Consider the following 27,459-nt stretch of genomic DNA (forward strand, 5'->3'; position numbering starts at 1 on the left):
TGAAGTGAGCAGGTTAGTTTGGGGTTTAGCATTAAGAACAGGGGTCCTCACCGTAGAGGACCCTCATGCTCTAAGGGCTTTGCACCCTGTCCTGGTCGTTGGGGTTAGAGGCCAGAAACACAGCAAGTGTTTCACTCCAGAAGTCTAATTGGAATATGCAGTACAAAAGCCAGGGTTTTAAGGGCTTCAGTGAAAAGCTACACCTGCAAATCAAAATGAAATTAATAACAAGAGAATAAACAAAACCATGGAACAACCTTAAGGATTAAAATTTGTGTAGAACAGAAAGCAAATCATCTTTTCACCTTGGGTGAATTAGGGAGTAAAAAGAATCTCATGTTCTTCTACCACACACCAGCTCTCTGCGAGTCTGTGGTCCAGTTTCTGCTACATTTATAGATTGGAAAACTTAAGTCTATGAATTATTTTAAGGGAAATCATCATTAATTGTAAAAGTGATATGTTCTCTAATAATAGTTCAATGAAGGTACAAACAGCAAACAGAAAAGTAGAAAAAGAAAAGCTCATGTTTCTGGAGAGTGAAATGACTTAAAAGTAAAAACAGAAGTGAAGTTTAAGATATATTTAGAACTAAAAAACTTTTGTAGAATTCATTAAAAGTAGAATTAGAAGGAACTTGATGGCTTCAAATGTTAATATTAAGCAAAAAAAAGAAAAGCCTGAAAACTTATGAGCTCAGGGTCCACCTTCAAACATTGCAAAATGTGTGGCAAGGTAGACTCTATAAAAGTAAAAATTAAAAAAAAAAATAAAGTAAAAAGGAACGAAACTGAAAATCATTATGTAAACGTGAGGTATTTGAGCAGAGTAATGGTCATTGGTGTTATTTGCCAAGCATGTGTAAGCCCTTGTTTTTGAAAAGTGGTAGAGCTGCCTTTTTCAGTTTGTGTGGTTTGCAGGAGACGTGAGACATTGGACTGTGAATAGAAATGCTGCATTTGATCTGAGGTTCAGAAAACTTAATTGAGCAAGTGAGGTTGACCTCAGCCAACCATTTTGTTTTCTGGTGTTTTTACTAACAATGTGGAACATGATACCTCCTTTAGCAGCCTGAGTTTCTGAATGGCAGAACTGGGAAAGATCACAGCTGATGTGATTGTATCCTGACTATTGTTCCCTGATGGAAAAATAAAATGCATGGTAAATGTAGAATATTTTGACAGATGTAGTTTTATAAGAGATAAAGAAAGAGTGTGAGAATGACATAAACAGAGAAAGAAGACTGAGGGAGGCAGAGGTAAGGGTGTGGGGAAGAAGAGGGAAGGAAAGGAAGAAGAAAAGAAAGAATTGAAACCACCAGGAAAGGCAAAATGAAAATATGTGCAAATAAAATGAATTACAAATACTTATAAAAGGAAGCTATGTACAATTGAGTGGAAAAAATTAAATCTTATGCAAAGGTTGCAAATATCTAGAAAACTTGTATTTAGTAAGAACTAACTTGACTAGTTCTATAAAAATTAGTAAATATAGTCAGTTGAAATCCTTCCGTTGTAATAAAAAGGGCCTGGTTGGGGGCCCGGCGGCGTGGCCTAGCGGTTAAAGTCCTTGCCTTGAACGCCCCGGGACCCCATATGGGCGCCGGTTCTGGTCCCGGCAGCTCCACTTCCCATCCAGCTCCCTGCTTGTGGCCTGGGAAAGCAGTTGAGGACGTCCCAATGCATTGGGACACTGCACCCGTGTGGGAGACCCGGAAGAGGTTCCTGGTTCCTGGCTTCGGATCGGCGCGCACTGGCCCGTTGCAGCTCACTTGGGGAGTGAAACATCGGATGGAGGATCTTCCTCTCTGTATATCTGGCTTTCCAATAATAATAAAATCTTTAAAAAGAAAAAAAAAGGGCCTTGTTGGGTTTAGTGGTTAATTCTACTAAACATTTTTATGCAGATACTTATAAGCTTATGCAAATTCTCCAGATATGGAAAACAAGGCTAGTTTAAATTAGATTACAAAGCAAGGTTCCAAAATACATTCCAAATTCACTAACATAGATATCTGTATATCCTAATCTCATCCATTGCATGTTCACCCTTATTTGAAGTTCCTTTGACTCTATTGCAATATGTTTTACCACATCTACTGTCAGATTCTTTTTCAGAGACTATGCTCACACCTTCCACAGGGCTTTTGCATTCACTTCTTACTTGGCTGCTTTACCTCTTTCACAGATGTCACCTAAAATGGCCTGTTTATCAAAAACTGAGAACTATTTATCAAATCTTGTATCTGTCTTTTCTCTTTAGGACATTTTCTGTGCAGTTTTCACAATCTCTTATGTATTATTTCATCATCTTGCACATTATCTATCTCCCGTTGCAAAATAATGGAGTACTTTGTGACCAGTTAGTAAACCTAATGAGGACACAGTAACTGCTGAATACATTGATAAATGCAGATATATTGAACAATGTTATTAGCATGACAAATTCCGTGAAGTTTTCAAAATTGCAATATGGCTTTTTTTTTAGGAATGTAAGTTTAATATAAATAAGAAAATGTATAGAAATGGTAAATAGAAGAAAAAATATTTCACTAATGGGATAAAAACATATCACAAATCTCAAAACAAAAGAGGCTTTCTTTTACCAACAAGCCAATAGATAATTAATGGTAAAATATATGTATGGCAAGTATTCTCCTTAATATGAGGAATACACACAAAAAATTTGTTTTCTTATGGCTTCTACTCTTCTTATTAACTTTGATGTAACAGAAAACTAGCAAAAAGATAAAGGTGAAAGTAATGAAAAGAATAAAAATTCAGAAGTATTGCATTAGAATAAATGCAAAGTAATCCACAAAATAATATAGCCAGTCAAATAAATTGAAGATTTGCAGATATAAAATCATTACCAAAATGCCAATCAGAATCCCTTTGGGTTAATTTTCTTAATCAGACAAACCTTTTCTAATATTTGTTTGGTAAAGAAAATGGGCAGGGGCCAGACATGGTGGCCTAGTGGCTAAAATCCTCACCTTGAACATGCCGGGATCCCATATGGGCACCGGTTCTAATCCTGGCAGCTCCAGTTCCCATCCAGCTCCCTGCTTGTGGCCTGGAAAAACAATCGAGGATGGCCCAAAGCTTTGGGACCCTGCACCCATGTGGGAGACCTTGAGGAAGTTCCTGGCTCCTGGCTTCGGATCGGCACAGCACCGGCCGTTGCAGTCACTTGGGGAGTGAATCATCGGACGGAAGATCTTCCTCTCTGGCTCTCCTCTTCTCTGTATATCTGACTTTGTAATAAAAATGAATAAATCTTTAAAAAGAAAATGGGCAAAGAATAGCTGGGACATGAATGAGGGGGATGAACAATTTGAGGGGATTACTCTACTATAAATCAAAACAGTGAGCAGGGTACTGTTACCTGGGACTAGACAGACTAGAGGGATGGAATAGATTGTTCACAAACAGATCCATACCTTTTTAGATAACTGATCATGAGAAAGTTGAAGTATTTCTGTTAAGAATAATTTAACTCTAAGGCAAATTGTACCAGCAAGTATTTATTGAATAACAAATTATCAGTTTCATTCAGAGTTTTCAATCTTTTCAAATTTGCCTGCCAACTTCACTTTTCAATGTTTGCCTCAATAAAGCATAAAATCCTTTCACTAGATACATTCTCATTGTGCAGTTCCCTCCTACTGATGTCTGTCTCCATTTTTGTTGTTTTACGTTCTTCTAATAAGATAGCATGTCTTAGACACTTTTATTTTCATTGAAATTTTTGTATGACCACAAATAGATAGCCTCCCCAGGCAAATGCTAATGATTCGTAGTGTAAGGATACAGTCCCATAATTCTCTTAATGTTTGTTTTCACCCTAAAGCTGGAAGCATAGTGTCATCTCATTTGAAAATGTTCAACCAGAAACTGTGCATATAGGTAATGGCAAGACATGCAAATTCCAAGCACAATATTTTTTTACATTCAAATCTGTTTGAGAATTAATGACCCTATTCCGATAATGGCTCATACTGACAATGTTTCCTATACAAAGCGGCTTTATTGTTTTCATAGTCACCTTTTTTGTTTTTTTTTTAAAAAAAAGCATTTTCTTCATTGCTAGGACTCCATTTGAATGCCTTCACTAATATTAATTTAACAGTGCTTTTTTGTTTGTTTTTTTGTATTTTCATTTGCTGCAGAAAAAGCATGATGGTGGGGGCAGCAGAATCCCAAGTCTTGAAGGGTGATTGTTAGGAGCTCATCCTGGGCTCAGGGACTCAGTTGCCATGGCAACGCTGCAGCTCTGCCAAGGCTGTTTCTCACTGTGGGTGGGAAGAAGCTCCCCTGCCAGCAACTACGTGGGATTCTGGCAGCTGGAGAGAATACTGAAGTTATGTACTGCTTCCCCAGATGGGAGCTCTGAGAGCCTTCTTTTAAAACCGACAGGCTACTCAGGCTCTGTGGGAGAGTAGCTAATTACAAAAGAGTCCATTTCAAGTGCAATATGTGCTAGATAAGATGCTTCTAGTTTCTTCCTTTGGATACAAGTTTTTCAGAGAGGCATGTAACACCTTGCAATAAATGAGATCTAGAGGAATATCTATTTGTCAATATAGGTATTGTATCCCTAAAGAATTTTAGTGCAAACTTCAAATAGGGAATAAAATAAATATTTCTATTTCGTTTGCAGACAATAAACTTATTTGGAAATGTGTGTTAGCTCAGCATTCAGTGTGGTTTATCCTAGTACTCATATTTTCTAAATCGAAAGCTGTTCCTCAATAATTAATGGTTTAGTATTAAAAATCCTGAACTCTGTCTGTGGTCACACAGGGTACGTGCTGTTCTTGGTCCAGCTGAAAAATACAGTCAAGGAAAGGTCAACTAAGTAGAAACTGACTCTGAACTGGTAATCTAGTGATTACAAATCCTGAGTGGCAGGCAGCTTTGCTGATTATTCATAGGCTTGCCACTTGATGTATGTATACGTTATTTTTATTGTCCTTTGTGTTTATTTATTTATAAACTTTAGGATCCAGCAGTGATACTTTCTAATGTATGCATTGGGTATTCGGACATTTAAAATTTCATTTTTAACTTATGGTGGTTTTGTTGAGCATATTCATCTGATTTGGAAGCTGCAGAGTGTCTGCACTGAAAATCTTCCACAATCATGTCAAATGCTTTGAGAATAGCAATGAAGAGAAATCACAGAAGAATGAGATTTGAAATCATGGACTATTAAAGGTAGCTCTTCATAGGGTTGGTGCTAATCTAATTTACTTTTTCCTCATTGTCTAAAAATAACCAGTGAGGTGGGAATTTTGTAACACTGGAAGACAGAATAGTTCAAATTTCCTGCCACCCTGCTAATCTTCACCTAAAACTGTGCTCAATGACATTCAGATACTACACACACTGGTCTCAACCATCTGCCGATAAAATACTTTCCTATTATACGAAGTTTCAAGCTGCTCTAACCTTTTCTGCCTCCCCACTTTGTGAAATGTTGTACGTGTGTTAGGGGAGACATGTTCAGGAAATGATTTTGCTTGAACAATCAAGAGCTACAGAAGTGGGGATCCTGAGACCAATCCTGGGACCGATGAGATGGGCTGTGATTCTCGGTAAGATGAGTGCAATTAACAATAAATATTAAAATAGCAGACCAGCTCAATATCTGAAAGTAACAAAGTTACTTCATGTAGGATTTTGTAATGATTATGTTTCACATGTTGCTATCTACATGTAGGTTGAACATCACTAATCTGAGTTCTAAAATGATCCAAAATCAAACTTTCATAGCACAGACATGACTCCTTGAGTAGAAAATTACACACCTGATTTCATGTGATATATTTCATTCAAAACACAGGAATTTTACAAACATTGTAAAAATTGCTTTAAGGATATTGATGTGAAGGTGTGTATGAGACATAATTAAAATACATTCCAGGAGGCTTGTGTTGTGGCTCAGTATGCTAAGTCACTGCTTCAAATGCTGGCATCCCATCCCATTGGGACACCACTTTGAGTTGCAGCTCCTGCACTTCTAATCCTACTTCCCTGGTAATGAACTTGGATTAGCAGCCCAAGTACCTGGGCCCTGCAACCCATGTGGGAGACCTGGATGAAGCTCCGGACTCTGAGGTCAGCCTGGCTCTGTCCGGATGGTTGGAACCAGTGGATGGGAGACCTCTGTCTTTCACTCTCTCTCTTTGTCACTCTGATTTTCAAATAAAATGAATAAATTCTTTTCTTTAAAAAATTTTTGATCTGTAAGATACCTATTATTTGTAATTATTATAAACACAAGGGAAAAAGGAAATTTTAAACACTTCTGCCCCCAGCATTTCAGAACAGATGTATTCAAGCTGCATCGCCTTCCAGGTAAGGCACACACAGCCTTACCTTAAGTACAATATTAACAATGAATTTACAGATCCCATTTGTTGCTAGTGCCAGTAGCTACATAGAGTTCTCAACATTACTAAAGGTAATTTGAACAAAACTTTTCAAAATAAGGAAAATAAAAGGGAATCATTGGAATAAGGATTTGAGAGAATGAAGGAGGAAAATAGTGGATATATGTGAAGTTGAGATCATTAGATCATTTTTTAAAGTACTGTCTGCCTATATACCCAAGTTTAGATTTATCAACACATGGCACATAGTATTTCATCAGTATGTTATTAAAAACATTATCCTTGGGACCAGCACCGTAGCCTAGTGGCTAAAGTTGCACACACCAGGATCTCAAATGGTCACCCTGCTTCACATCCAGCTCCCTGCTTGTGGCCTGGGGAAGCATTTGAGGATGGCCCAAAGCTTTGGGAACTTGCACCTGTCTGGGAGATCCGGATGAGGCACTGGGCTCCTGGCTTTGGCTGGGTGCAGCTCTGGCGGTTGTGGCCGTTTGGGGAGTGAATCAGTGGATAGAAGCTCTTCCTCTCTGTCTCTCCTACCCTCTGCCTTTCCAATAAAAATAAAATAAATCTTAAAAAAAAGACTCTTAAAAAAATCATCCTAAAGCATTTCTACGTAATTTCTTAGACAACACCCAAATGTCACTTTGAAGATTTTTACATTTATTTTGAATATTTACAATATGCTTTTTAGATGCCTCAGGTTAAATGCTTAGACTTGCTCTTAAATAATAAAGACTTAGTAAGGAAACATATGTGAAAAGAACTACTGAGTTGAAATGACTTGATATCCACATACCAGCACAATAAGAGTTAATACTAACAAGTTAAAAAATTGTACCCAATGATGGTAGCTAACAATTTTTGAATAATTATTGCCAGAGTTTTTGTTTGTTTGTTTTATGTATTGGCTCAGTTAATCCTCACATGAGTAATATGAGGGAAATTCTCCGTCCTAGTTAGCTTTTTACAGATGGTAAGATGAAAGAATAACTGCTGACTCCATGATGTATTCAAAATTCTCTCCAGCTGCCCTGTTATACATTGTGTCAGTGTTGTAGGTGTCTAAAACTTGATCTACAGCAAAAAACAGATTTTCCATTTTAAGTCACTGCACAAATAGTATTGTAAGTATCTAAATTCAAAAAGAAGTTCACTGTTTGCAGTGCATTCAATCGTCATCTGTCGTATTTGGCCATATGCTATGGCCATAAATCACTAATTGTGTTCACCATGCACTAAGTGGTTTCACATCACTGTTTGAAAAATCCAGCATGGGGGTGTTAAAAAAAGCAAATGTTGAAATAAAATGTAGACACGTGAAAATTGAAAGCAGTAAACTCAAGATAAAATGGTATACAGTATCTGTTTGGTAAAAAGAATCATGGAAAGTCTTGGTTGAATAACTTCTGTGGGTTTGGGGATGGAAGAGGAAACTGGGAGTGGTGGGGCACACGGTGCTAGTTCAGAAGGATGGGTTTATAATTAGGGAGCTTGGTCCTTATAGCTTTTTACAATAGCACTTGATTGAGATGTTTGACCTGGTATCATTTACCAGAAAAATTATAGCTTCCCAGGGTTTTGTAGTTGAAGAAAATATCTTTAAACATTTTTCAGGCAAACATTTCAGGAGGGTGCTGTAGCACAGAGGGTTAAATCATTATGTACTATGCTTGCATCTGGCTGCTCTGCTTCTAATGCTGTTTAATGCTGCTGCTGCATCTTGGGTACCTACTTATCCCCCAAGGAATGCTGGGACGAGGTTCCAACCTTTGACCTCAGCTTGGTGAAGCCCCAGCCATTCAGGCATTTGGGGAGTGAACCAGTGGGTGAACAATCAGTCTCTACCTCTCTTTCTCTCCTTTTAACTTTTAGGTAACTGGAGATAAGTAAACTTTTTTTTTTCTTAAGAACTAAACCACAAATATTTCACATGTTCTTGTTGATCTTTACAGGGTGCTTCGAGTGCTGTATTAAATGCCTGGGAGGCATTCCATATGCTTCTCTGATTGCCACCATCCTGCTCTATGCCGGCGTGGCCCTGTTCTGTGGCTGTGGACATGAAGCACTTTCTGGAACTGTCAACATTCTGCAAACCTATTTTGAGATGGCAAGAACTGCTGGAGACACTCTGGATGTATTTACCATGTAAGTTATTTTACTATAGCATCTTATTCAGGTGATATGTGTTCACATTGCTATGTATTGAAGAAATAAACACATAAAGATTGGGGAGGTGATGTATATGAAGAAAATATACTCAGGCTATACAAGTTTCCAAAGAGTGCTGCTTTTGATCAATAAAAGGGCACTTGGAATGCAATCATCTGGCTGAAGTCTGCCTAGTAAGATTTTATCTGAAATTCAATTACCATTAAGTGAAAGACTTGCAATTCTCTTTGCCTTCTAATTTGAGCAGAAGCCTTTGTAATAGAATATAACAGACAATAGAGAACAGACTCTGGTAAGTGTGGCCTCTGTTGCTAATTCGATGGAAATCAACCGAAACCTCATGGGTGCTCCCACTCTTTAGCAAAATTAATTCATTCGTGTATATGATATCATCTTATTGTCCCCATCTATCAGCAAGGATAAACATTGAAAAGGGTTGAATCATGAGAAATTGAGCAGCTTTCTACAAATAATTATTTGTTTTTCTCCACCTTTCTCTTAACACTGCTGCCACCATCCACGCAAGCTCCTGGTATCACTAAGTCATCATGATGGTGATGTAAAAATATGTGTTAGGAAGATGACTCAAAGAATCTGAAAGTGGATGTCTGCCCATGAAGATACAGTCTATTATTCTTTAATACTGCATAGATTGTGTTTTGGATTGAATTGACAGGATTTGTTGCTTTTTTGTTTTTCTCAAATACATTAGTGATTCAGGATAATCAGTTTTGCAATTTTATATTCACGGAAAGAAAATTATTTACTGCAGTATTTATTTTGCCATCCCAGCTAATATCTGTCTGAAAAACCCTTGGTTTTTCTTACATTTAAAATTCTTTTATTTCATGCTGCTTGACACTGTGTGTTTTTCATGTTGTTCATATCCTTTATTTTGTCACTCTGAATAAATTTAAAAATTCTTAGCATACACTTTTCCTGCAATAAGATAATTTTAGATTTAAAAATCTTAGTCATTATTTGGATGGTCTCGTTGCTTTGATTTTTGCACATCATTCTATCAAATAAAGTGTATTATGAACTTTTAAACCCTGATGTGAGACAAGACTTATTCAAAATGGACACTTTCTAGGAAGGAGACAATTGGCCTCTAAGTACAATATCAAAAGTCTATGACATTGTTACATTGTTTTACACCTCATCAACTAGTTATGAGCAGATCTGCATGAGTAGGGTATTCTTTCTTTTTAAAATGTGTGAATGTTATAAATTCTCTGTGAAAGTTAAAAAATATATGCATGTCTATGAAGTAACACAGTAAGTATTTTACACTTTTGCAGAAAGAGGGCACATACCTCTGAACAGACAGCCTAACAAAAATTTAGGGCAATGATACTTGGAATATCTATCTAGCATATATTGTCAGATAGGTATCTGAAAAATATTTACACTTGAATACTGGAAAATACTTACCAGAAAGTAATACATATAATGAAGAAAGTGGTGTCAGACAAGGAAAATTCATTCCATGCTCCCACAGAATTAATAATTAGAGAGGAGTGATTCATTAACTGCTCAGTTAAGAATTGAAATTATTGAGGCTGATATGGTGGCATAGCAGATTAATCCTTTGCCTATGGTTCTGGCATCCCATAAGGAGTAGTGGTTCACTCCCTGGCTACTATACTTCCCATCCAGCTCCCTGCTTTTGGCCTGGGGAAACAGTGGAGGACGGCACAGGTGCTTGAGTACATGAAGCCACATGGGAGACCAGAGCAAACTCCTGGCTCATGGCTTTGGATCAGCTCAGTTCCAGCCATGTTGGCCATTTGGGAAGTGAACCAGCAGATGACAATCTCTCTCTCTCTTTCTCCCTCTCTCTCTCTCCTGCTCTCTATAAATCCGCCTTTCCAAATATATATATATATATATTTTAAAATGAAGTTACTTTAAAAATGTAATTGCCCTATTTCTGAAGTATCATGTTTTAAGTGCACCAGTATTAATGATAAATGGAAATAAAGAATTAAAATTTTTATTTTTCATTGTCACAATATTTTACAGATTAGTTCTTGAAAATTAGACTTATCCTTTAAATTGAATCTTTTAAGTCTGAGATAGATTGAGTTTCAGTCAAATGTCATGCAAACATATATGTTATCTTCCAACTGGAATGCTATGAATTCCTTAGATTGGAATAGCATGAATCAATTATTGACCATTTATAAATGATATTCATAATTTGGTATATAATCAAGCTTTTTGAAAGTACATTTGGATTATTGCAGCTTCGTATGTAAGAGTCTTAAGAAGATGATTGCCTGGATATATTTAATGTGGTAAAACTGACATTTTCCTTTTAGTTATACTTCAGCCTACTCTGGACACAATATGTTCTCACTGTGCATTATTTTAAGCTACTGCAGATGTCTGCAAAATCTACAGCTTCTCTATATTTAATGTACATTCGAATTGCTAACTTTAGTTAGAGAGTGACAAATTTGTAGAAAACTAAAACCTAATAAAATGCCATTGACACTTACAAACATTCATCAGTAGAATCGGTCCAGATGTCTATATAATATCTAGGCAGCAAATGTTAATACTTCTTAGACTGCTACTAATGCTTTGATGAGGGTGTTTGGCAGTTTAGAAAAAAAGATATGACATCTTATGTTTTATTTTGGCATTTTTCTTTTGTTTAATATGAAATGAAGTATAAAATCAATAATGCATTTTTGGAATGAGAAAAACACCAAATTGGTTGAAATAAAAGTGAATGCTTAAGTTATCTCTTTGCATCTTCCAAAAATTAAAATTCTTTATATAGTCCCTGTGAAATGGTCAAGTGAACTTAAACTTTCTCCCTGCCAATAAACAGGTCATAAAAACTGAGAGCGTAGACATACTGATAAATTTCAAAGCACAATTAGTTTTCATTGATAAATTTAAAAATTACATCAATGTTTAAACAAAGTTAAGATTGCCTTATGCAAAACTAACCTATGGGAATATTAGAACAATGGGGCGGGGAATGAAGAGAAAAAGATGTAAATAAAAACACAAAGTAGTGAAAAGTAAGTAATATACTATAGGTATTACAGCTTACTTAGAAATAAGTTTAAAGAAGTTTGAAAATTAATGTGAAGAAAAGCCATGGTGTGTGTTTTTAGTTATATATAAAGATTCTTGTTTTTCCCTCCATAGTTCCCATTCTTAACTCAACCAGATGGAACACTTGTACATTGTAACAAGTGACTGAATGCGCAAACTAAGAGATGAAATTAATTGCTCAAGCCCCATGTCTTCCGCGTGTGGACCTCAGGATCTGAGGAGTTACTCCTTTCTTTTTCTCAGGAACCCTCCAGCTCCTTCATTCCCGTTTCCTCCCATTCCATTCTTTCTCCCATCCCAATTTCTCTACTCCTGTTAATTATGATCACTGACTGTGTTGGGATACACAGTCACCATCTCAAAGTCTAATGATAGCCATACAATAGCAAATGTGTTGAAATATGACAATTATGTTTCATTAATCATGGCTAGCATGGAAAATGCATTTGTTCTAGAAAAGTTCGTGGTTAGTCTCATTCTTCAGTAATTCACATTGCAGACAGCAGTGTGGGTGATGGGATCTTCAGAAATCAAGGTCCCACATTTCCAAATGACCTTCTCCTCTAAATTGATTTACTGTAATCCTTTATGATGTGATGATCTCCAAAACAAGAGAGTAAAGAGAAAATTCCTCAAAAAAATTGACCCGCCATCATCATTTTTAGTGTTTATGTATCTGTCTTTACTTATTTTCCTAGATTTGTATCGCTTAATCGTTCAGTTCAGTACTTCAAGTGTTGTTCACTCATTGCCTCAAAACTGTTGTGATAACAGTTATGTAACGTCCTACAGATTTTTTACAGAGTTTTACACTCTAATTGCAACTTGTCTTTGTGTATCAGCACAGACGTTAAAACCCACCCAACACTGAAAACAACTTAGTGCCCTGCCACTTCCTGCTATGTTACGATGAGACAAATTTTATGATTTGCCATTCAGATTTTCCTGAGTAATTGTGGTATTGTTATGCTTCAAAGGTTTGTTTGAAATAGTGAGCAAGCATTATGTCAGCTATTTTGTTTCTGCCAAGCAGATTCATAAAGGACAATGAAATAGAGACACTGGTTAGAAAATTAGATGCCAAAAGATGATCCAAACTGCCAATTTTGCTATATGAATATATCATGAATAATTCTTGTGAGGATTGGATAGTGAAAAGCAGTACCCAGAAATATACTCCATATAATTTAGTAAGATTATATTTGTGTTTTATGTAACTATATACATATACAAAATATGATGTCATGGATTTTTGTGTGTTTCTTCCTATTTGCTCTCATCTTTTCTTGAGTCTCACCTTTAACACCTTGCTTAATCTCTTCATTAGTAAAAGGTACACACTAACTTCAATTGCTTCCGACGTTTTTTCTTTATTTATTAAATATTTATCTATTTTTGGGCTCGGCAGCATGGCCTGGTGGCTAAGGTCCTCGCCTTGATCCCATATGGCTGCTGGTTCTGATCCCGGCAGCTCCACTTCCTCTCTATCTCTCCTCCTCTCAGTATATCTGACTTTGTAATAAAAATAAAATAAATCTTTTAAAAAAATATTTATCTATTTTTATTGGAAAGGCAGATTTTTATAGAGAGACAAAGATTTTTATAGAGACAAAGATCTTCCATCTGCTGATTTATTCCCCCCAAAGACTGCAATGGCCAAAGCTGAGCCAGTTTAAAGTTAGGTCCCAGGAACTTCCTCCTGGTCTCCCACATGGGTACAGCATCCCAAGACTTTGGACCATTCTCCACTGTTTTTCTAGACCATAGGCAGGGAGCTGAATGGGAAGTAGAGCAACCAGCACACAAACTGGCATCCATATGGGATCCTGGTGCTTGCAAGAAGAGGATTAGTCAATTGAGCCATCATGCTGGGCCATAAAGCTTTTATGTGGATAAATTATTTGATAATTTTAGATTACAGATTAGGTTACAGATTAGAACATAGTAACTACTGACTATAAGGACTTTATTAAATGTATTTACTATAATTGACTATTGACATAACAACTATTGACTTTTGTGTGACAGAAATGACAATTATGTTGAGGATACTTATGATTCTGATGTCTTCTATGAAGTTATGTCACAAACTTAATGCTCAGTGTCATGATTCCTGGGGGTCAGGTTTCGCTGGACACATCCTACTTACCATGTGATTGCTATTGTTTGCTATTAAACAAAGGTAGAGATTAGGAAGTTTCAGACTGTTTCTTAATGTAGACACCAGTTGTGACAGACTGTACTGGGATTCGGGGTATGTGATTTGTTAAAACCTAAAGAGAGAAATCAAGATTTCACTTATCACGATATAATACTTATGCAAGCAGCATAAGAAACTATAAAGGAAAAGATTTATGGATATTACATAAGTTAAAATCTTACTCATTTAAGTGTTATTGAACAAAATGTACATAAACAGAAAAAAATAAATTTTAATAAATGAAAAATTGAAAAACAGAATATTCAAAAAATGATAAAATATAAAAGGTATCTGAATAAAAATAAGATAGAAAACCTTACCAATACATATAAACTAAGAAATTTGAAGAAACATTATTTTTAATTACTATCAATTCACCAGATAACAGCAATGCTTCATATTAGGAAACAGATCATAAATCCTTAGACTCACTATTCATGCATTTTATTTTAATACAAACTTTGTGGACAAGCTTAGATGTCTCTAGAAATGTATTCCATAGAAATGATTTAGGCAGTGAACAAATATAATCTATAAACATCATTATTAACATGTTATTTTTAATAAGCCTTAGATTTCTTTGCTGCTATAAGGAAAATCACTAAAAATTTATTGGCTTAAAACAGCATTTATTATGTTACAAGTTTGGATCTCAGAATTCTGAAATGGTTCTTACTGGGTTTATTGAAATGTGCTGAAATTAATGTGTTGGCAGAACTTTGCTCCATCTGGAAGCTCTAGCATAGAATTCACAACCTTGCTTATTTCAGCTGCCCAAGGCCACCTGCACTTGTTGGCTCATGATTCCCTTCAAAGCCAGCAGTGCAATATCTTCAAATTCTTTCTGAGTTTGATATTGCCTCTGTAACTCTTATCATTGTTGAGGACCTATGTGCTGCCTTGGGCCTACCAGGATAATCCAGGGCAACGGCTGGACTCTTAATCATTAATTTAATCACATCTCTCAATTCCCCTTTGTCATTTAAGGTATTGTAATTACAGGTTGTATGTACCTATTTTGGAGCCAACATTCAACCACTATAATATGTAAGGAATTGGTGAAACATAGTATCTTCAAATGTTAGAATATGCTATAATCTTCACATTGGGAAACTTTTATAATATCTTAAAATGTTTAGGATTTATTGGTTACAAAGGATCCTTTTTAAAGCAGTATGTAATGAATAGAAGTCCTAGTACTTATTCCTACACAGAAATACCAATTTAATAGCGTGCAGGACAAAATTCCATTGTGAAATTTGCAGAATCCACTTAAATGGTAGGCAGTACGCTTGGTTAGCACAAACGTGAGAATGACTGCATTGACAAAGGTAAGAAGAACGAAGTTGCTCAGTCAATATTAGCCTCTACTCCATGCCAGCACAGTACTAGGAGAGATTATCCCAGCTTAGATTTTCTGCATGGATGGAAAAAGAAGACTGGAAGGCACATCCAATGTTCTGAAATTTTAGAGAGCTAGCAGTCAGGTTTCCGTATTACCTCAGTTTAAGAAATTAGAGAACTGGCATAGTTTGGATGGATGCCTAAAGGCCTCTGAAAGCAAATCAGCGAAATAGTGAGAAGGCTTACAGCTGCACGGGGAGGAAAACAATGTTCTACATCCGTTGACAGAACTACAAGGAGAAACAGATGGCAGTCCAGTCACCGTAGGGGAGCCCAATGTACCACTTTCAAATGATAGGGAGAATAATCAAACAAATTGTTAAAGAAACAGGAACTGGGTCACATTCTAGAACAAATAGGGTTCGTCAGGAGACACACAGAACATGCTAAATAGCATTCGAAGGCACATTCTTCTGAAGGGCACATCAGGATATATCACATTAGTTCACAGAACAAGACTTAACAAATTTAAGAGGATTGCATTCATACCAATGCAATCCTATTTCCCAAGGGGGAAAAAAAGCTTAGAAATAAGATTACACAGGGAGGAAAAAAGGCTTATAGGCTGAAAGCCAAAAAAAAAAAAAAGCTAAAGTAATGAAAGAATACACAATAAATATAAAAATACATATTTCATGTGCATGAACTGGAAGATATAATATCGCTAAAATATCCGTATTATTTAAAATTATTTACCAAAGAATAAGATGTCTATCAAAACCCCAATGTTATTCTTTAAGGTACCAGAAAAGATCATAAAATTTACATGAAATTATAGAAGATTTAGAATATGTAAAACAATGTTGAGAATGAAAAATAAATTTGTAGACTTTATACTTAATTCCAAAATGTGTTCTAAATTTAATTTAATAAAACAGACTTACATAGGCATAAAATATATTTAAAAAACACAAAATAAAGATTCCTGAAGTAAACTGACACATTTAGAGCAAAGTGATTTTTAACACATATGGCAAAATTACACAATCGGGAAAGATGGTCTGTTCAACAAGGAATATTTTTAAAAAATTGAATCTCTGCATACAAAGGAATAAGCTGGACCCTTATTCTATACCATACTCTGATGTCAATTCAGAGTTTATTACAAATTAAAGTAATACTTGAATGTTTGGGAATATAGAAATTCTGTAAATGCTATAGACAATAATGCAGAGGTTTCTTCAAAAATTAAAAATAAAATTACCCCATGATCTGGCAACCATACTGCCAGGTACTAATCCAAAACCATTGAAATGAAGGAGATACCTGAAGTCTTAGGTTGACTGCAACAGGACCAAGTTCTGTCACATACTAAGGTATGGGTGAAATTTTTTCTTTTTAAGATTTTATCCATTTTTATTACAGCCAGATATACACAGAGGAGGAGAGACAGAGAGGAAGATCTTCCGTCCAATGTTTCACTCCCCAAGTGAGCCGAAGCGGGGTGATGTGCGCCGATCATATGCCGGGAACCTGGAACCTCTTCCAGGTCTCCCACGCGGGTGCAGGGTCCCAATGCATTGGGCCGTCCTCAACTGCTTTCCCAGGCCACAAGCAGGGAGCTGGATGGGAAGTGGAGCTGCCGGGACCAGAACCGGCGCCCATATGGGATCCCGGGGCTTTCAAGGCGAGGACTTTAGCTGCTAGGCCACGCCGCCGGGCCCGTATGGGTGAAATTTGAGGATATTATGCTACTGTATGGTTGTTTCTGTGTGATATTCCTAACATAAGCAAATTTATAGGACAAATATATAGAAACAAAGTATGGAGAGTTCTAGAAACTACAGGCTGAGGAGGGTGAAGAAATAAGGACCTGTTGTTCAACAGGTGAATTCTTCAGTCATACCAAGTGAAGATGAGCTCTGCTGTATGACATTGTGCTTATAGTTAACTATAAAGTATTGGATGCTCGGAGAGTACATCTCATTATTTTTTCACAATAAGACTTTTTCCTTTATTATCCTTGTGGGCATTCCCAAACAGTTTCAGTGTACTTTCTAAAATTATTGATGTGAAATCCTTTTCTGAAGAAAAATAAATGGAATCTGCTTCAGTATGTCAATGCCCCAGACAGATCTACTCATCTCCTATTCAACGAATGCTTTGATTTTACATGGCTAAGAAGTAACTATTTCCTACTGTAACTAACAGAAAGGTTAAAGTTAAGATGGTAAAAAAAATTCTTTAGCTGCAATAAGTTGTTAAGGAATACACAATATAAAAATAGGTAAATTAGGACAGCAAAAATATAAACTGTGGGGGAGAAAGAAACCTAGAAAATGAATGTATCTGTGACCAAATCAGTTATTTTCATGTTAGGATAGCTCATTATAATATTCCTTGTGTTAGCCACATGGTACTAGCAAATAAATAAATTATAGCAGATAATGAGACACAAATGACAAAGAGCAGGGATAAAACACACGTCATAGCATTACAATATAGCACTACAAGCCACAACAGTATAAAACAAGAGATGAAGACACAAAGATCAACAAAATAACCCCAAAACAATGAACAAAACAGCAGGAATAAGTCTTTACCTACTAATTATGTCCTCAAATTTATCCTCAAAAACAATTAAAATTTCCAATTAAAACATACACAGTGTGTCATTGCCACCAGGCCACGCTGCCGAGCCCAACACAGTGTGTCATTGAAGACTGTTTAGACACAGGCAGAAATGGTGGTTCAGGTAATCTGGTTCCTGTCATTGACAGGGGAAATCTTGACTTTGTTCAGAGTTTCTAGCTATTGGGAGAACAAACCAGTATTTGAGAATTGTTCCCTACACACTTTGTTTTTCAAAAAGTAAGCTAAACTTAACTATAGGGTCAAATGGCTGCATTGTGGAGTTGTGAACTTAGTTGCAGGGTACAGCTCTGGTATCTCCTGTTGGAGAATCATTCAGGTTCTAGGTCTTCCACTTTCAATTCAGCACCATGCTCATGGGAGGAATGCAAGCCAAATGGTCCAAGTATGAGGCCTCTCCCACACCTGTGGGAGGCCCAGACGAAACTCCCAGCTCCTGACTTCTGCTTGGCTCCATGACTGCGTTAATCATTTGTAAGATGAACTAGCATTTGGATGATCTGTTTTTCTTTCCCCATCTCTCTCTGTGTAACTCAGTTACATTAAAAAAATAAACTTAAAAGATATGGGAAAGATGAAGATGATCACTTTCATTTGTTCTGTTGAATGTAATACTAGAAGTTAAAGAAATTAGGTAAGAGGAAAAAAATAAAGGGTACATAGGGCCAGTTTTTTGTGGGTTACGTTGCATCTCATGTTGAAGCCACTGTGTAAGTCTTGGCTGATCCTCTTTCAATCCAGCTTCCTGCCATTGTGCTTAGGAAAGAGGCAGAAGATGCCCAGGTGATTGGGCCCCATCCCTCACATGGGACACCCACAGAGAACTCCAGACACCTGGCTTCTTTCTGGTCCCAGGCACGCTGTTTTGGGCATTTAGGTGTGAACCAGTGGATTGAAGCTCTCTCCCTCTTTCTCTCAATCTGCCTTTCAAATAAATAAATGTATCTTTAAAAAGAGAGACAAAGCGCATAAACAAAAAAGAAGAACTTGAAATTCTCCTATTTGTGGACAACTTGTTCATATATATTAAAATCCTCAAGATCGAAGTAAAAAAAACACTTTTAAAAATATATTTAGTGAAGTTAACAGGATTAACTTCAGTATTAAAAAATTAACAATATTGGAATTGGCATGGTGGCCTAGCGGCTAAAGTCCTTGCCTTAAACACACCGGAACTCCATATGGGCGCCGGTTTTAATCCCAGCAGCTTCCCATCCAGCTCCCTGCTTATGACCTGGGAAAGCAGGCAAGGATGGCCCAAAGCCATGGAATCCTTGAGACCCAGATGAAGCTCCAGGCTCCTGGCCTTGGATTAGCACAGCTTCGGCCATTGTAGTCACTTGGGAAGTGAATCATCGGATGAAAGATCTTTCTGTCTGTCTTTCCTCCTCTTGTATATCTGACTTTCCAATAAAAAATAAAATAAATCTTTAAAAAAATCAGCAATATTACTGCAAACTATTAACAAGTTATTTGAAAATCAGTGCAGTATCCTATTGATAATAGTTACAAAAATGAAAATATCAGAGAATATGGCAAACTTCACATCTTAAAACTGAGATCAGAGATGCTGGAACCCTACAACCTTTCCCAGGGGTGAGACCTTAGCTGACCTAAGAACTTCCCAGCACATAGCATCTAAAGGTTTTCCGCAACCTCTCCATCCTCGAACTGAAAGCCTAGCAACTAACACATGAACTGTTGGGGGACAAAACATTAAAATTATAACACCTATATTCATAGATTGGAAGAATATTTATTTTTAAGTGATCATACTACCTAAGGTGATTTATATATTTAATATTTACTAATTATGGTGATATAATAAATTCTAATGGGGTTTCCTATAACTATAGACCACAAATATTATTATGAATGGTCCTGAAAATTTTTAGGGTTTTATTTGTTTTTATTTATTTGAAAGCCAGGAGAGCAGTAAGAAGTTAGCAAGGATGTGGGCAGACAAAAGTCAGGAGCTTGGAACTTTATTCTGATTATTGATGTATCAGGGACCCAAGTACTGAGTGTCACCTGTTACTTCCAGAGGTGTCCATTAGCAGGAATCTCTACGGGAAGCAGAGTAGCCAGGACTTGAAGCAGGCTCTGTAATATGGAATGCAGACATTGCAAGCAGCAGCTTCATTGCTGTGCCACAAGACTCATACCATCCGATGCTTTTATATCATACCATTTGGAACTTTGGAATGGAATGAATGTTTTCAAAACATGTAAATGCAAATGGAGTCTTAATGCACAAATGTCTTCATTGTTCTTTCTAATCCCATTGGATAGTTATTTTCTACAGAGCTATGGAAAGGAATTAGCCAAAGGAATTAACTCTCTATCTAATCAAATTCTATCATCAATGCTACATTATGCTTGTTTATATTTTCTTATTAATGTTTTCATTTAGGCACGTGTTTTTTTTTCATTAAACAATCTATTGTGAGAAAACCATTACCTTCTCATGCCTCTATGATTTGAAGTATGATATAACTTGGTTCAGAATAAATTCAAAATAATATTCTTTAGGACTCTGCATAAAAATTCGATTCTCAGAATTATAATTTATCTTTAAAATCATATCTAATCATTCACACTTTCAATAGCAGCAAATTTAGTAAAATTCTGTAGGTATCAGATAGAACTATCATAATGGACTAATTAGGATGACAGAATCTGGAATTTATGTCATTATATATATAGAGAGAGATAGATAGATAGATATGTAAAATGAGTAATTATTAACCATAATACTTACTTCCTCCTTTTAAAAAATAAAAACTTTTTTTTGTTTTCTTCTAATTGGAAAAATTGATATAAACCCTTCTATTTATCCAATAAAATCAAGCCAACCCCTATGAAACTATGTAATTCATGACTTATCAAGACTTCATTGCTGTAGTCACCAAATATGGAAGTGCAAAAAAAATTGTAGCACAAACATTAAACACAAAAAGCAAAAATTTTAAACTCAGTCTCTTTTATGAACATAAATATTTTGTGAATTTGCAACCAAAGATCCCTGAGCATGTAAGAATCAATTTCTGTAAACCAGTCATGCACAGTTACTGAAATGAGTCTTTTCACCCGGCAGGATTGACATCTTCAAGTACGTGATCTATGGCATTGCAGCTGCATTCTTTGTGTATGGCATCTTGCTGATGGTGGAAGGTTTCTTCACAACTGGAGCCATCAAAGATCTGTACGGAGATTTCAAAATCACCACTTGCGGCAGATGTGTGAGCGCCTGGGTATGTTACTTCTCTACACTCATTGCTTTATCTGGGTTTATTTCAATAGCACACAGGTGTCAACATTCATTTGGTAAGAATTAATGCATTGTTGAACACAGTAGCAGCCTCTTGTATGATTGCTATCTTAAACTTTGGTAATATTATTTTCTAACTTGGGATGATTACTTGTAAAATTGGTTTTTTTTTTTAATTCTCAAATCATGTACAGCAAAACTAGGTTTGTTTATAGAAAATGTGGAACTGCTGGCTGATTTTTAATTGTTGAAATGACTTTTTCAGCCTCATAAGGAATAATAAGAAAATCAATCTGCAATTTGTAGGCAACACATGTGTTGTCCCCAACAAGCTACCTCAGTATTTTACTGTGAATTCAGCACCTACTTTGCCTCTTTTATTCTGATATAAGAGTTATAAGAATCTTGGTCTTAAAAACTTTATTGATATAATATTTAGTAATAAACCAAATTTACCCTCACACTTTGAGATCAATACAGTGAAGATAGTGTATATATATATATATATATCTAGCAATGCATGAGTGGTAAAAACAAAAGCCTGGGCCCAGCACAATAGCCTAGTGGCTAAATCCTCACCTTGCACATGCTGGGATCCCTGATGGGCGCCAGTTTATGTTCTGGCTGCTCCACTTCGCTTCTAGCTCTCTGCTTGTGGCCCAGGAGAGCAGTAGAAGACGGGCCAAAGCCTTGGAACTCTGTACCTGAATGGAAGACCTGGAAGAAGCTTCTGGTTCCTGGTTTCAGATCAACTCAGCTCTGGTTCAGCTCTGGCCATTGCAGTCACTTGGGGAGTGAACCAGTGGACGCAAGATCTTTCTGTTTCTTCTTCTTTCTGTGAATCTGCCTTCCCAAAGAAAATAAATAAATCTTTAAAAAATAAAATAGAAGACAATGTAATTGAAAGTACTTCAATATTTTAATTGAAGAGCTATTTTCCTCTAATGAAATGTTGAAGATTCCATTTTTGATATTTTTATTTTTTCTAGTGGTTTTTTTTAAACGATCTTACATAGTTGATTAGGGTACAAAGGGCCAAGGACTACAGAAAATTGAGTAAGACCATTGTTTCCACACTAATATCATCATTCATTTTTTCCCCCTGTATCTGGGGTCAGAGGAAAAACAAAGGGAGAAGCCCCACCCAGCCTCCCACCAATCCCAGGTCCCCCATGTGAGGCATGTCCTGAGGGTGCTGCTCAAGCAGTTTTGATAGTTCAACAGTTCTGAATTTCTGCCAGTCTCGCCATTCCAAGCACGATGAAATCTATTCAGAATCCACTGGCTGACATAGTCTCTTCATGGTTGGGGTTCTTTTATCAGCAGTTCAGCTGGAGGGATCTTCTAAGAAACCTCGTCTGAGGTGATCCCAGACCTGATTCTTATGTGTGCTTGCCAGCAGTACAGGGTCTGGCACTGCCTGTTGCCCCAGTGAGCTTATGCACATGCTGGTGTTTGCAGTTGCTGTCATTTCTGTTTCCAGCCCTGTCTGCTTCGCGAACCGATGGCTATTGCAGTCCAGCCTGATCCTGCCCACTTCATACTTGTCCGTCACACAAACCAGTGGGAACTGCAGCCTAATCAGAGTGAACCACAATAACCCCCACCAGGCCTGCCCCCTGCCCTGGTTCCCGTGCTTGCCAATATGTACACAGACTTGTTCAGTCTGTCCCACATCCCATCTGGCTCTTGTACATGTCCATAGGCATTGAAGCCTAGTTAAACCCATCCAGTCCTACTTTCCAGCCCACACAAATACTGGCGGGTGCCTTTCTGTCTAGCCACCCCTGCCCCTGTCCTGGTATTCATGCTCTCCAGTGGGAGTGGTAACCCAAGAGGGAGGTGTCCACTATTTCCTTTCTAGGCCACTCCCACTCCTGGATTATGCACTCTCCAGGTGGTTCTGGAGCTTAACTTGACAGATTTAGCCCGCAGTGCCAGCCTCTGCCAGCTGATGCTACGGCAAAGCCAACCCTCACCCACTCTAATTTTTGCTTGCATCAACCTGGCTTTTCCCTGATCTAGCTCACCTGAGGCCCACAGGTGTTATATCCCTGCCTGGTCTGGTCTGCCCTCAGCTCCCTACAGTGTGGTGGCTGTGGGGGGTGCCCCAGCCAGGCCAGACCCAATGATGGGGACTCAGCCCAAAGTCACTGCCGCCAGGTGGTGACTGAGGCCTAGGCTTTGGTCAGCCAGCGTACCAAGTAGCACCAGGCTCTGCCTGCTGGCCACCCAGCAGCGAGCTCTGGGGTTTTTAGGATATGTGATTGCTGCCTAGGGACACCCATGCATAAGGCCAGTGTGAATGTAGGTGAGGGATGAATTTTGGATGATTCCCAGCAATGGGGTCATAGAACTTTCTGGCAAGCATGGGGACTGAGACCTGGTAGTTTGGAGGGGAGAGTCCATAAAATCTATTTGAGCTAGACTGATTCACCAGCTCAAATGGGAATCCTGAGATCGACTGTTAACATAGAGCATCACTGACTGCCACACACCAGTCCACCTGAAAGCTATGTCTGGGGGCCTGTCTGGCAGGGCTAGGTACCAGTACCTGACCGAGTGGCGGAACAGTGGACAGGTCACACTTGGCAGGGTCAAGACACTAACCAGGCTAGTGTTCCTAAGATTAGATCTTTGTAACTGAGGTACCACATCGACACCGACACACAAGTTCCTGTCTTTTGTTTTGTGATGCTCTGTGCCACTTGACACTCTTCCTATCGAGACATCATTATTATTGGACTTCAGTGAGGGCTGCCCAATCTTGGACTTGAACATTCAAAACTATTATCTAAATTTTTCTTTTTGTAAATGCTGGCTTCCTCAGGTAGTTCATTAATTCATCTGCATTCCTTAATTTTTAAAAAATTCTATACTTTTTTCATTATGTAAATGAATTCTACAAAGTATGTCAAATATTAATAGAGAAGAATAAATTTCATTTAAAGCAACTATGTAATATGAAAATATTTTTGAAGCAACACTAGCAAATTTGTTGTGCTATGCCTGTTTCTTTGTGCTGCATTCTGTGGAAAGAGGTTATTAATTGAAGCTACATCAGCAAGGTGCAATTAATTTAAAGTCCCGAACAGAAGATGCTGATCAATATTCTCTTTTCTTAATGAAACTCTTGAAAATGTAACTTGATCTGCATGATGTATTTTCTGTCATGCATTATCCAAGCAAAATTTAAGACTGTTTCAAAATGTTAATATTATCTTTTAAAATCTAGACTGTGAAACACACAAAACATAAAACCTTGATGAGTATTGATGATGTATAAAGGCACAGAATAAAATCCTCTCTCCATAGGGATTCCCAAGTTTACTCTAAATATACCCTGGGAGACTTTTATAAAAACAAATTCAGGGTAGTCCTGTTCTATTCACGAACATTCATATATCTTAGAATTTTTTACAGAGTAGAGGTAGAAAAACTCTGTTGACCAGTGTAAACCGAAGGCCAGTACAATACATTATCGGCACACAGAAATTTTACCAGTTATTCTTAGCAAGTTTCAAGAAGGCAATACGTTGGTTTTTTTCGATAATGTCATCATACTGTACAATGAATTTCATGGCTTTATTCTTCCTACCTAACTAAAATTTTTCACTCTTTGATCTACATCTCCCCAGCCTCCACCACCTTAGCTTATTGCTGTTATCAATGACTGCTACTCTATTGCCTTCATGTGCCAGGATTTATCTGTCCATCTCCTGAGTGGTAATTGGGTTGCATCTAAGTTTTGCAATTATGAATAAACCTGTTATAACTATCTGTGTGCAAGTTTTTGTGGATATCACTGTTCATCTGATTTGTATAAATACCAGAGAAAAGAAATGCGGGTCATAAGATAAAAGTGTGGTTGGCTTTTGTAGTTGTCGAAGAGCTATTCCAACATGATCGTACTCCTTTGCATCTCTGTCAACAGGGAAAGGGCTTCTGCTGCTCATTTACTTTTACATTTCAGAAAAGTATCTCTGATCACAAGTAAATGTTGGTTAAAAAGAATAAAATGCTTAAGGTAGGGAGGAATGAATAATTTTTACTCAATCAATTAAGTTCTTACTGTTTAGTGAGTTTGAACAGGTAACCCTCAAAGATACTCCTTTCCAGTTGCATAAGAAATTTTTTAAAAAATCAAAGAGCGGTGTAGTAATCTATATTTTGATTTTCTCATGTTATTTTTAATTCAGTTTAATATGATCTTCTCACCCAACTTTTGCTACACTGTTTATGCGTCACCATGATAGGCTCTACTTGGGTCTGTCCTGTGTTTCTTCCCACTCTTCCTGCGTGTTAAATTTGGTTTTACATTGCACAGGAAGCAAAGCACTAGGTGAGAAATTGGAGAACTGGTGCGCAGCAGGTGGCTGTGTTCCGACAGGCATTTCCTCCCTCCCACCTCCAAAACTCCCAGAATATTTTGTGGGAAGACATAATAAACCTGAGGTACATATTTAGAAATTTCTTTTGGTAAGCTTCACTCCCTCCTTTATTCAGTTAAGGTACGTGTTAATCATCTTGAACGTAGCAGAGGTCCTGGTTTGAAAATCCCTTACTTAGGGATAATGACGTGTTTGAAGTTATTTTACTCAAGTTTTAGAAATGTAAGTAGTGTCCTCAGTGTCTTGTCATATAGAATCAAACAACCTTCAAAGTATATATGCTGATCATTACTCCTATACCAGTATGCTGGCTCATGGAATCCTATTTTCTTGGATGTTGAGACATAGTTTTTGTGTCAAAATCATTACCCTTGGACAGCGTTTAAGTTCATTAGGTATATACCAATTGTAGTACAATTAAATATTCTCACAAGGCCCTAAAAATTATATATCTTAATTTTTAATTATTTAGCAATCCATAAATAGTGTCGGCAGGAAGGAGGGTAAGGTGAGAAGTATCACTATGCTCCTAAACTGTTTTGTGAAATATATGACATTTAGTCGTCTTATATAAATGAAAATAATTTAAATTAAGAATATTTCAGCTAAAAAAACTTTAACAAGGAAAAAGCAAAACCAATCTTAGTTTAATGAGAATACACATAATGGCTATGCACAGCTGAATAGAAAAATGGACATGTGATGCACACAAAGCTGTAAAATTATCACAGATTACAAATTACATTATTATTGAATGAAGTATTCAGCATTTTACTATAGTGTAAGTCCAAAAAAAAATTTTCTTTTCTCAGAAGAAAAAGAGCAAAGGAGGAGAAAGGATTTGGAGGGTTGAGGAAAGAGGAAAATGTCATTATGTTCTTACAGCTGTATTGCTTGAATGTGTTAAATGATAATTAAAAATTAAAAAGAAAAAATGAAAAACTAAGCATTGAAAACTCCAGGCTATTTGTTAATCAGTGACACATGTAGTTACTGTAGTGAAGTCTGACAGCGTCAACCAAGGTGAGATTATATAGCCATGGTGAGAATCTGTCTTCCATGTGAGATAGACTGTAACATGTATTCAATGGCTTTTTCATTTACTTGATTTTTCTGCACCTTTTGTAAAAATACTTATTCATTTGATAATCAGAGTGAGGGAGGAATACAGAAGGGGAAGAGAGGAGAGAGAGAGATTGAGAATGTGTGTGACCATGTCCCAAACAGTTGAGCTATAATCTCCTGCCCTATCAGGTGCATTATTAGTAAGATGCTCATCAGAAGTGGAATAGCCACTAACTGAATGAGCACTTTGAGACTGGATTTTGGTTTCCCATGCAGTGGCGTATCCTACTGAGCCATAATGGCCACTCCACTTTTTTTGTATCTTTACTGATTGTTTTTAGTAATTTCTATTTCAAGAAGATATAACAACACTTTTGAAAATGTAATCATTTGAGCAGTTTTATTTAATTCTTTGGTTGAATGTCTTGATATAATAATAGTAAAGTTGGCTTTCTGCATTTTTAAAAAATACTGTGACTATATTACTTGATGCATTTTTGAATAATATTTTACTATCATATTTTTTAAGCATTGTAAGAACTTGCAAACTGAGAGTAATCATACCAGTGTTTATATTTTCTTTATAATTAACACAGACTGTCTGTTTATAAAGGTTGGTGGATGTTTTCATAAATGCATTCTTTGTACTAAGATCAAATCAGTGTATTTCCACATCAGTCTTTTCAAATAGTTATTATTTCATTATAGAAAATAAAACATCAATGACCATTTCTGACTATTTTAAAATATACTTTATTATTAGCCATGATTATGTAGTATGCAATAAAACATCAGAACTTACACTTCCTCCTATTGACCAAGTTCTTTCCATTTCTCAAGCCACCCTGCTCTTGCCCCTAAGCCTCTGGTTACTACCATTTCTACTTTCTAA

At 36.9% G+C, this 27,459-nt stretch overlaps 1 protein-coding gene across 2 annotated transcripts in view; it reads left to right on the forward strand.

The window, feature by feature from the left end:
* The window catches only part of GPM6A (glycoprotein M6A), a 242,002-nt gene that overhangs the window by 196,142 nt on the left and 18,401 nt on the right, over positions 1 to 27,459 (forward strand). For both annotated transcript variants that reach the window (XM_012931424.2, XM_004579032.3), the window contains exons 2-3: positions 8,353 to 8,545; positions 20,938 to 21,094. In XM_012931424.2, coding sequence (XP_012786878.1) covers positions 8,353 to 8,545; positions 20,938 to 21,094 — 350 coding nt within the window. The remainder of the gene's footprint in view (positions 1 to 8,352; positions 8,546 to 20,937; positions 21,095 to 27,459) is intronic.

Source organism: Ochotona princeps, chromosome 11 (genome assembly GCF_030435755.1).
Source record: "Ochotona princeps isolate mOchPri1 chromosome 11, mOchPri1.hap1, whole genome shotgun sequence".
Taxonomy (NCBI): domain Eukaryota; kingdom Metazoa; phylum Chordata; class Mammalia; order Lagomorpha; family Ochotonidae; genus Ochotona; species Ochotona princeps.